The following is a 12,350-nucleotide window of genomic DNA, read 5'->3' as shown; positions in this document are numbered from 1 at the left end:
TGGAAGGTACAATCCGCATGTCTATTAACATACCGAAGAGTAATGTGCCCATTGTGCTTCATGCATGAATATGTAAGTGCATCTCAGTGTGTAATTGTGCGCTTATTTTGAATTAATGGAAAAACATTGTCCTCGATTCAAAGTGAATGCAGAGAAATTAGCATATAACTTTAGAAAAGGAAGAGAGCGGCCTTCTCGACGAGGAAGTGAAATCCAATAGCGTTACAATGGATAGGTTGTAGTTCATAGGTTATAATATTATGTTTCACTATGATAGAGCTTAAGATGTGAGAGTATACAATATCAGAGTTGATCAAATGCGACGATCAAGGGCGTCAATCGGGTGAGTTTGATCAGAGGCTTTAATCAAAAGCGTCATCCCATCACAGAACACCACCTCCCTGCGTATATCACAGGAACAGAAGCAACTACAGCAGCAACAACAGTAGCGACAACAACAGCAGCAACATCACATTTCGAGGGCGACGCAGCTACTTACGATTCTGCTGCCCAGCTGTTTGTAGTCGGGACCTGCTCTCGCAGGACCCCACACGTCTTTGGAAATGATTGCGATGATCATGTCTGAGCTGAGAATTAAGTCACTCAAGATTACGTTGTTTAACCATAACTTTAGGTAGGTTAGTGTCATCGGGGCTCTGTGAATACTACTCATGAATGAAATCACACTCCTGTATGACCGACATTGTACTAATTTTGGTTGATCGAGTAGACGAATTCTTATCAACAACAGTGTCCTTAAATATGATGCTAAAATAAATGTTAACACTGGATTAAACGTGCACCTCTTAACCCCTCCCTCGCATTTACGACTAACGATTTGCATTTGCACTTAACATACATTATAGCCCATTAAAATGCTAATACTACCATATTATTATTCTAAAATGTGAATGCGATTCTTGCCCTGTACCCTCACAGTTAACATATCCTATCCCCGGTTCGATTGAACAGATAATTTACATACATATGTGTAGAGTGCGATTTTAATACTTCTAATGAGATTTAAATACCATACCTCCGTTTATGGTGCTATAAATTATAAAACCAGTTGATAATTTTTTGTCGTTTAATGTTTAGTGTTATTGTTTATAGTGTTATCAGTTTACATATTTTTTAGGTGCAGGTGATTCCCGGTATACTTCGGTATTCTGGACCTGAACGTTGCGAAACGATTCATAACGAGGACCTTTCCCCACCAGAGCGCAATACGCTAATGAAAAGAACTCGGGGCGGCGGGAGCACGTGCTTCCATGGGCAGTGGGGGACAGGGCATGGTTGTATTGCCTACAGGTGCTACCGGGAAAATCTCCCAAGTTGCTCCGCCCATGGCGGGGTCAGGTAAAGGTCATAGAGGTGGGTGATGTAAAGACAGTGCGTCAACTAAGGGACAAGTGGTGACAACAAGATAGAGAGAGTTCGAGAAGGGAAGGCGAGACCATGTGTGGGCGGAGGTTCACGCCGAGAATGAGAGAGGGGGAGTAACGATGTTTGGGGCTGTGTTGGCTGGTTGCTGTCTCGTCGTCGTTGCTATATCGTGACGCCTGGGGTCTGAAACCGCGTTAAAGGCTAAATAAAAGAGTTTGGAGTAATTACAATTTTAACGATTCATTATTGCACGGGCTTATGTTGAGTTTGTACGATTATTTTATATATACATACTGAATATTGCTATGTGATGCCATTGAGATGGAACATTCATCCAATAGTGGACAGCTTGATCCTAATACCACCAAAGTGTTATTCAAATAATTTTAATCCCATCCTGATCCTGCACCTTCCGTTTTACATATTCCACCCTTGGTTCGCACGTCTATATTACATACATACATGTTACATACATACATACATGTTACATGCATGCATGTACCATGTTACATACATACATGCATGTTACATACATACATGTTACATGCACATATACTTACTACAAACAGATATGTTACATACATACATGTTACATGCACATATACTTACTACAAACAGATATGTTACATACATACATGTTACATACTTACGACCGTAGTGTGATTCGAAGAGGACCACGGAGTGATTCGAATAATTCGAATGCGATTTCGAATATCACACTTCAAGGTAGGTTGTTCTAATCTATAGCACTAGTTAATAATGTTATTGTATAGCGTTATAATGTATAGCTCATAGGTTATATTGTTAGAGTTCACATACTAGTTTACAGTAATTTGTAGATTCTTCAAATGTATATGTGAATGTTTTTAAATTACCATTGTTGAAGTTCATAATGTTAAAGTTCACAATGTGAGAATTTACAATGTCAGAGTTTACAATGTGAGAGTATATCCAAGACGTCGATCGATGGCGTTGGTCTGGTAGGTTCGATCATAGTTTTTGATCAAAGACGTTATCCCATAACGGGACACCAACATGCTGCCGATATAACAGTAACAGAAGCAACTACAGCAGCTACGAAACCATTTGATGGCAAAGCAGCGACTTCTTCAATCTGAGAGTTTGTGGCCGTGCCCTGTTCTCGTGGGACCCGACACGGATTTGGAAATAATTGCTATGATCATGTCTGAGCTGAGATGAGCGACTAATGTTTACTTTGTTTAATCATAACTGTGCGTAGGTTAGTGCCATCGGTGCTTAGTGAATACTACTCATGAATGAACTCATTCTTCTTTCGGATAGAAATTTGAAATCGTTTTGGTAGAACAATTCGCTTTCCTTTTCGAGACGAATTGTTATCTTCAAGTGCGCCCGTAAATATACTGCTGAAATACACAGCATAGGGAAGGCAGCCTTGTTCGGGAGATGTAGTTTGGCTAAGTCGCTGGGGCCGGGTGATGACACGGATTCTGAAACAATGGAGTTAAACACTCGCTGCTTGGCCCCGTCGACAGCAGCGAAGGCTGTCATATACCGCCCCATTTACGAGTTGGCTGTACAATGTGTATAGTTGAAGGTGTTAAGTGTTGTCTTCTTCTAACAGCTACTAACGTGCGTGTGTTGTCTGTTTTTATGATTTGCCCATTGATGTAGTTCTTTTTATTGCGGCGTTTTTTTGTTGAGTTCTGTCACTTGAGTGTTGCAGTTTGTTTAAGAATTCGTCACGTGAGCGTGGTGTTTTGCTTGTGGGAATTTCGCTTTGTCACAAATTGCGATTGTTATAATAATTGTAACGATTCATAATCTCATCAGTTAAGAATGGGTTTGTGCGTGATTCTTATACGATCACACTGTGATTCTAATGCTTCTAATGATATTATAATACCTTACCTCTGTTTATATGGTTATAAATTAAAACACTAGTTAATAATCGTTCAATGTTTAGTGTTATAGTTTATAGTATTACAGTTTACATGTTATAGAGTACAGTTTATCCCCGACATACTTAGGGATTAGGGACTGGTACGTTGATGAAGGATTAACTACGGGGACCTTTCCCCTCAAGGAACACGTGTTAATCGGGTAGACAGCCAAGATGCTGCCACACTTGTGTGACGGAGATCCTCCACCTGAAACTCGCTTAACATGTTTTTGCTTGGAACATTATAAAATAAAGACCGGACAAACATTTGTTAAAAATACGTTTTTATTCATCTGCAATCATTTTTACGTCAAAACTCGAAGGGAATATTTATTATGTCCTATGTTCACACATTTCCAGTACCATGCAAACCATTACCAAAGCGTTAAAGTGTCATTCCCCATGATTGCCTTATTAGTTCACCACATTTGTTCACTGTGCGTCTATGTTGTAGTCAAGGCCATATATCCAACGAACTTGTCATCAATGTACATCCTGAAATCGGCTATCCAAAGTCGATTAATACCAATAAAAACAGCTATATGCTCGAAAAAAAACCGTTTAAAATGTTGAGTAAAGATGTACCTACAGACGCATTCCAACTTTAGCTCAACAGGAACACCTAACGACTACAATTGAGCCCTCTCACAGCCAGTGCTCATCACACCACTTCGGCAAGTAATCCGATAACATTACAAACCACCACTGTGCACGTAATTAAACTCACAAAAACTGTAAAACTAAAATGGTCAAAATTACACACAAAAGTACTCGATACGGCTTAATAGGTATAACCACATGACGTAATATTTTTTCAGTCACCCCGAGCTCTCTGGTTGACTCTCGAGCCACTCCATTACATCCAGCCATCTCTCGGGATCCAACTGCATGGGATCGAAGGTGGAAACTTCTTCAGGACCAATTGCAGCACCTTGAATTTCAGCTTTTGATTTCAGTTTCCTATCATTGTGGACCTTTTGATGCCCGTTCCTGGTTGATGAGTGTGCAAATTTCTTCCCACACACAGAGCACAGGAATGGCTTCTCGCCCGTGTGTGTTCTCTGATGACTATGAAGAGTTGATGAGTCTGCAAATGCCTTCCCACACACAGGGCACAGGAATGGCTTCTCGCCCGTGTGTGTTCTCTGATGACTATGAAGAGTTGATGAGTCTGCAAATGCCTTCCCACACACAGGGCACAGGAATGGCTTCTCGCCCGTGTGTGTTCTCTGATGACTATGAAGATTTGATGACTTTGCAAATGTCTTCCCACACACAGGGCACAGGAATGGCTTCTCGCCCGTGTGTGTTCTCTGATGACTATGAAGATTTGATGACTTTGCAAATGTCTTCTCACACACAGGGCACGGGAATGGCTTCTCGCCCGTGTGCATTCTCTGATGAGTTTGAAGAGTTGATGACCGTGCAAATGCCTTCCCACACACAGGACACAGGAATGGCTTCTCGCCCGTGTGCGTTCTCTGATGAGTTTGAAGAGTTGATGACCGTGCAAATGCCTTCCCACACACAGGGCACAGGAATGGCTTCTCGCCCGTGTGCGTTCTCTGATGAGTTTGAAGAGTTGACGATTGTGCAAATGCCTTCCCACACACAGAGCAATTGAATGGCTTCTTGTCTCCGTGTGCGTGGGGCTGTGGAGAGCGTCTCTGCTCCATGTGAGCTTAGTAACAGCAGCGTTATTACTATGGGGACCTCATTTGCCAGTAAAAATATGATAATTGGTTCTTTACCCTTCTATCTGGCAACAAAACTGACACCTTTTTGCAAGGAGTCATGTTTGCATAGACCGCAATACCTGCAGTCATAATACAAACAAAAGAACATAACTCTGATAATGTGCACTGTCCTACAGTACATTATCAGAGTTATGTTATTTTGTTTGTATTATGACTGCAGGTATTGCGGTCTATGCAAACATGACTCCTTGCAAAAAGGTGTCAGTTTTGTTTCCAGATAGAAGGGTAAAGAACCAATTATAACAGCAGCGTGTTATCGAGTCAAAAGTACGCTATCGGCCGCAAGGATGTTTAGCGTTGAGTTTTGGATTTCGTTAACTGCTAAAACAAGAACGACACTCGCGTCGAACCGAGACGCAAAAAAATCCCGCTAATTTGACGACGAACACGTTTAAGAGTTTATCCGCGAAAATAGACACTTACTTGGAGCTTCACGGTAATTCGATGTCTGGAACCCGTCTGAAGATGTCGCCACGAACTCTCCCGACGCAAAGTCGCCTAACTGTCGACACAGCAATTGTGCTCGCCAGGCTGCGTTGTCCCGCGGTTGAGGGGCGATCAGCAGAGCGACGAGTCGAGCGTCCAACCTCATCAAGTTCCCTCTCGAAATGGCATTGAGCTCTGCTTCTGAGCCGCCTTATAACTCCCCCCCTAGGATCCAATCCTTTGTCTTTCAGGATATTTGCATTCGATTGTTAATATTGGAAGGTACAATCCGCATGTCTATTAACATACCGAAGAGTAATGTGCCCTTTGTGCTTCATGCATGAATATGTAAGTGCATCTCAGTGTGTAATTGTGCGCTTATTTTGAATAAATGGAAAAACTTTGTCCTCGATTTAAAGTGAATGCAGAGAAATTAGCATGTAACTTTAGAAAAGGAAGAGAGCGGCCTCCTCGACGAGGGAGTGAAACCCAATAGGTAATATTCTTTTACAGCGTTACAATGGATAGGTTGTAGTACATAGGTTTTAATATTATGTTTCACTATGATAGAGCTTAACATGTGAGAGTCTACAATATCAGAGTTGATAAAATGCGACGATCAAGGGCGTCAATCGGGTGAGTTTGAACAGAGGCTTTAATCAAAGGCGTCATCCCATCACGGAACACCACCTCCCTGCGTTTATTACAGCAACAGAAGCAACTACAGCAGCAACAACAGCAGCAACATCACATTTCGAGGGCAACGCAGCTACTTCCGATTCTGCTGCCCAGCTGTTTGTAGTCGGGACCTGCTCTCGCAGGACCCCACACGTCTTTGGAAATGATTGCGATGATCATGTCTGAGCTCAGAATTAAGTCACTCAAGATTACTTTTTTAACCATAACTTTAGGTAGATTAGTGTCATCGGGGCTCTGTGAATACTACTCATGAATGAAATCACACTCCTGTATGACCGACATTGTACTAATTTTGGTTGATCGAGTAGAACAAGGCACATAACATGTCCAGACGAATTCTTATCAACAACAGTGTCCTTAAATATGATGCTAAAATAAATGTTAACACTGGATTAAACGTGCACCTCTTAACCCCTCCCTCGCATTTACGACTAACACCTTGCATTTGCACATAACATACATTCAAGTACAGTAATCTGCTAAAACGACCAAATTGTCATTCTAAAATTTGAATGCCATTCTTACCCTCGACCCCCACAGTTCACATATCCGACCGTCGGTTCGATTGAACGGACAATTAACAAACATGTGTAGAGTTCCATTATAATACTTCTAATGAAATTAAAATACCGTACCTCCGTTTATGGTGGTATAAATTATAAAACCAGTTGGTAGCTTTTTTTGTCGTTTAATGTTTAGTGTTATTGTTTATAGTGTTATCAATTTACGTGTTTTTAAGTACAGGTGATTCCCGGTATACTTCGTATTCTGGACCTGAACGTTGCACCGTCTCTCTGGGGACCCGTGTGGTGTGTGTAGCGAGTATCACGGGGTGGGCGGGTAGTGTGGTGATAGTGGTCACGGTTGGCACCGATGCACGACCACCGCCACCACCCCTACTGGGCGGTGGACCTGCCACCACAAAGCAGCACGCGGCGGAGGAGTGAGGCGATCGCTCTCGCCACGCGAGCGAGGCCCCCTCGCTTCCTCTTCTTTTCGTGCATCTCCACCTGCACCTCTTCCGTTTTCTCCTCCGTCTCATCCTCCTCCATCTCCTCTTCTTCATCCTCCACCACCATCTCCTCTACCTCCTCCTCTTCCTGCGCCACCTCCATCTTCTCCATCTTCTTCTCCTCCGCTAGCACCATCTCTTCCTCCTTCATCTCCTCCTCACCTTCCGGCACCACCATCTCCACCACCGTCTTCTCTTCCTCCTCCACCACCATTGTTTCCCCTTTGTCCGTCGTCTCTATGTCCTCCACCACGACCATCTGTTCATCCTTTGTTGTCTCCTTGTCCTCCATCTCCGTATTGTCTTTCTCCTCTCCCTCCGTGTTCTCCTCCATTGTCACCATCACAATCTCGTCCTCCTTTGCCTTCTCTTCCTCCGTCTCTACTTCATCCTCCATCTCCTTCACCTCTTCCTTCGTCTCCTTCTCCACAACCTCTGTCTTCGCTTCAAAGGCCTGGACGAGTGAGGAGGAGGGCTGAGCTGGCTCAGATCTGTGAAGAGACAACACGACACCGTTCTAGATTTGAAGCTTTCGTGACTGCAATGATTCATATTCTTAGGTTTTTTCGGTAAAGTCACGTAGGAAAAAAAACATTAAAAAGTAAAATAAAATAACATAAAAAATAAAAATCACGACGTTTCGGAGGCAACACAAGCTTCCGTCTTCAGGTGGAACCGTCACAGCCACGACAGCTGTATCAGGTAAATGAGAGATTGCAGAAGCTACCACTTCGTTTATATAATGGTTGGAGAAGGTGGTGGGGCAAGGGCCGCATACTTTTATTAATATGGTAAGGTGAGGCTTAAGACTAAGAATAGACTGCATATCAAAGGCTGAGCCTTTGTTATGGAGAGGTGCGGTTTGTGACTCAACCTGTAACAGGGAGACCACCACTAGACATGGTAAAACTGATGGTTGTCTGTCAAACACGACACCGTTCCACCTTGCTGCTACGGCAGACATCGCCATCTCCCCATCGTCCGTGGGTGGAATGTGTGGCGGATTAATTCCAGCTGAATAGAAACAGCAATAACGACATGGCCAGTGAGTGTGCTTAGTATTGGTGCTATCATTCTCATGGCGCCAGGCTCTCCTTGAGATAGGTGCAGCTGTGTCCCACACAGACTGCTGTAGTATCACAGTAGTGGGTGGCGTTGCTGTGCAAATTTAGCTGAATAATTTGAAGTGACATTTTTTGGTTCTTTCGGTAAAGTCATGTAGGTATAAAATAAAATAAATTAAATCACAACGTTTCGATTGTAACACAAGCAATCATCATCAGGTGGGAAAACCACAGCAAGAAACGTTCTTGCAATAACGACATGGCCATCGAAACGTCGTGATTTAATTTAATTTATTTTATTTCATACCTACGTGAATTTACCGATATAACCAAAGAATATGGATCCCTGTAGTCACTAAAACTTCAAATCTAGATTGAACATATTCTATATGTATATTCTAATTGACCCCTTGCACATAATGTCCTAAGCATTTCAAATGGCATCGATAGAGATCCTGAACGTCCACTGTGACGGAATGGGTGTGGATCTGTGTGGTCAATGCAGCAGCAATAATAGCCAGGGCGGGAAGCAAGATCTGAACTGTAATGGTGAAGAATGAGTGCACGAAAATTTGGTCGCTTCAACACATCCACGATTTAAAAAAAGTGTCCGTCAGTGATTTGTGGTCGAGAGAGCCACCTCCCTTGACGTCGAAGACATCTCAGAGTGCATTGCATGCGATGAGCCTCTCGCATCTCTCATCTCATCGCGTTTTAAATTGGACACCCCTCTTAGTTGTAGCTGTCGCTGTGCATTACAAGTCGAATTGGCAGCTGGCCTGGAAACAGGCGATAGAGAGCGAAAATCTCACGGTGGATGGAGGGTTACTTGGTGAAGATATGCCCACTTCGTTATGTGGTCTAACCCAGAAACCAATTATGAAAAATAAATCTGTCCACAGAATAGCGGAATGTACACGTGGAGTTTGCAGTGTCTGTGAATTTTGAGAGCGCGACAGGGCTTGAGCACCTGTGCGTCACAGCAACATTGACCTGGGTTTGATTTCCACGTTTGGCCACATGCTCCGTGTGGATTATGCAGCCAGCTGTTCTGGGAAGGTTCTGCAGCTTTCTCCCTGTTACTGAACCCAAACAAGCAATGCAAATCCTTCAATTTGGATCGCAAATAGTAGAAACCTTCTTGCAAAATGCGAGCAAACTTGGCAGGATCCTCCTGAAAAAAAGTCTCGAGACCGAATAAGGCTAATGCTGCGTGAGAAGCATGGCAATAAATAACAAAAATAAACACACAGGGCGCACACGCAGAGTGGTTTACCGTGGCTCAGCGACTCCGGAGTTTGCTTTATCTTCTTGGAAGCCCTCTTCTCCAAAGCTCGGAGCTATTGGGCCCCACACAGGATTGGAGGACGTGGTGGCGGTGGTGGTGGTGGCGGTGGTGTCAGTGGTAGTGGTGCTGCTGGTGGTGGTATCGGTCTGGAGCCATTGTCGCTCGATCTTGGCGAGGCGCTGCTCCTCCTCGAGGCGCTTTTGCTCCACAAGACGCTTCTCCTCCATCAAGTGCTCCTCCTCCTCTTGACGCTTCACCTCAGCGAGGCGCTTCTCCTGCATGAGACGTTTCTCCTCGAGGAGCTTCACCTTGCGAAAGCGCCTCTCCTCAAGTCGCTTCTTCTTCTTCTCGAGACGCTTCAGCTCTATGAGACGCTTCACCTCAAAGAGGCGATTCTCCTCCATGAGGCGCTTCTCTTCCTCGACCCGCTTCACATCTATGAGGCGCTTCTCTTCCTCCAGATGCTTCTCCTTGAGACGCTTCACCTCGCGAAGGCGCTTCTCCTCCATGAAGCGCGTTTCTTCAAGGAGGCGCTTTTCCATGACGCGTTTCACGTCGTTGAGGATATTGTTTCGAAGGCACTTCTGCTCCGTTTGGTGCTTCAACTTGGCGAGGTGCTTCACCTCGTTGGGGCGCTTCTCTTCCATTGTGCATTTCTCCTTCGCAAGGCGCTTGTCCTCCTGGAGACGCTTCACTCCGCTGAAGTTCTTCACCTCCCCAATGCTCCTCTGTTCACGCGAAGATAAGCACATACCCATTCAGACATGCACACTCAGGACAAAATCCATTCTCGCAGGCACACAAACATGGACGGACACATAGACAAACAAAAATGCATACTGGCACATCTATGTACGGATGCAAGAATGCACATTAACTCATGCAAACATGCTAGCACACGTATGAATATACACCATCACCTAATGTTATCAAAATACATGTTACATCCTCATATTCTCACAAATTCAATACACGCACTTAATGCAGTGATAGTCTACAACGATTTCATGGCGATTGTTGGCAACAATCATCACGGGCAATAGTTTCCATAGAATGTTCTATTGTAAAGATCTGGATGCCCATAATCTGGACACATTTTATTGCAGCACCCATAATGGGTAACTGGAATGGCAACTTCCAATCAGCTCACAGACATAATTCAAGAGATTGCCTGATATCATTCTGTCTTCATTGGTAATGAATGGCGACTTCATTTGCCTGCACGAGTGGGATATGGCATGACGTGATGGTGGAGAGATGGAGTGATGGTGTTGGGAGATGGTGTTGTGATACGGAGAGGTGAAATTGTGGAATGTTCTGGAGAGACGGTGCCTTGTGATGGTATTGACGCTTTATGAGGCTCTATGATATTGTATTGATTCTCGATTTGAAGCTTTCGTGACTGCAAGCATTCATACTCACGTATGTGACTTTACCGAAAAAACCTAAGAAAGAGTCACATACGTGACTTTACCGAAAAAACCTAAGAGTATATTGTATTGAGTTGGTGGTGGTGTGGTGTGATGAGAAAGGTGATGTGAAGAGATGGTGTGGTGATGTGAGGTTTAGCAATGTTTTGGTGCAATGGTGTGGGAGTGTGGAGAGAATGTGGTGTTTGACTCCCATAGACCCCATACACACCTTTGGGGAACGATTTTCATAGCTTTGGCCTGGGAAAGGGTCCACTTCATCCATAATGTCCCCCCACGTGGTCGACTGGCGCCATGACTCCCGGGCTACGGAAAACAAAATTAATTCAAAGGACGAGTCATGTATTAGAGAACGAAGCACGTGGATATTCACACAACTAATTCTGATATTCTTGTAATTACCTCTTAACACATAACATGACCTGCTGTTGAGAAACATTAGTCACATGGCAGTAAAACATTACAAGTAATATTTTTGTAAGCATGTTGAGATCATCAATTTCATAAAGTTGAGACCCCAAATTAAACCAATATGGCTGAAACGCAGCTCTAAATCCATGTTGTCTGCCACCCTTGACCGTTTACCTCTTCCCATCACCACCAAGCCACGTCCACTAAAAATAATTAATCAGGGAGCTGCCTCCTCTGCATAAAAACCACGTGCTGCAGGTATTTGGGATAATTGTTTTTTTACCCTTCTATCTGGCAACACAACTGACACCTTTTTACAAGGAGTCATGTTTGCATAGACCACAATACCTGCAGTCATAATACAAACAAAAGACATAACTCTGATAATGTGCACTGTCCTTGAAGTTGATTGGTCCACACCCGAGACAGCTTTCCTTAGAGCCTAGTCTCACATGGGTTGGACCAGATGATGCCAAAAGGCGCACAACTCAAAGACAATGCACCATCAGAGTATGAGAGCATAAGGTATTTGGGACTTACCATCATAGTCCTCCAAGATCTCAGCCCACTTGCGTTGTCTGTCCATGTTGTTGGGAAGGAATAGTTTCTGTTTGATGTTGGAGGGCCTGGGGAGGTTGTAAAAACGCTCAGATTTATCAGCCTTTTGAATCACTCATCCTCTCAATTATTACAAATTTGATCACTCGCTGTACCAATCAAATCACTTTCGTGCCGTTTGTTTTACAAGTCCACTCACTCGCTTGTTTGCCCACTCACGCGTGCGTCAGATCACTCACTCATCCACCCACGCGAACATGTTTATTCCAACTGCCTATTGCATTAAACATAATCGCCAGACAAAACCGTGATGTTTAACCTCTAATCCAGACAAGCATGTTGATGCACAGCCCATTTGTATTAATCGACTGTTTGATAAAGGCCCCCCTATGTCTTGT

General features: G+C 43.8%; 1 protein-coding gene across 1 annotated transcript in view; it reads right to left on the bottom strand.

Annotated features, from left to right (window-relative positions):
- LOC133361315 (zinc finger protein ZFP2-like) overlaps positions 1-10,200 on the bottom strand; it is a 49,611-nt gene extending 39,411 nt beyond the window's left edge. Inside the window, exon 1 of the mRNA XM_061580253.1 lies at positions 10,108-10,200. Within this exon, the coding sequence (XP_061436237.1) occupies positions 10,108-10,200 (93 nt within the window). The remainder of the gene's footprint in view (positions 1-10,107) is intronic.
- Between the last annotated feature and the right edge of the window lie 2,150 nt (positions 10,201-12,350).

This window comes from Lethenteron reissneri, chromosome 72 (genome assembly GCF_015708825.2).
Source record: "Lethenteron reissneri isolate LAM-NWPU_2019-01 chromosome 72, ASM1570882v1, whole genome shotgun sequence".
NCBI lineage: Eukaryota > Metazoa > Chordata > Hyperoartia > Petromyzontiformes > Petromyzontidae > Lethenteron > Lethenteron reissneri.
This window is presented reverse-complemented; position numbering and strand designations above follow the sequence as displayed.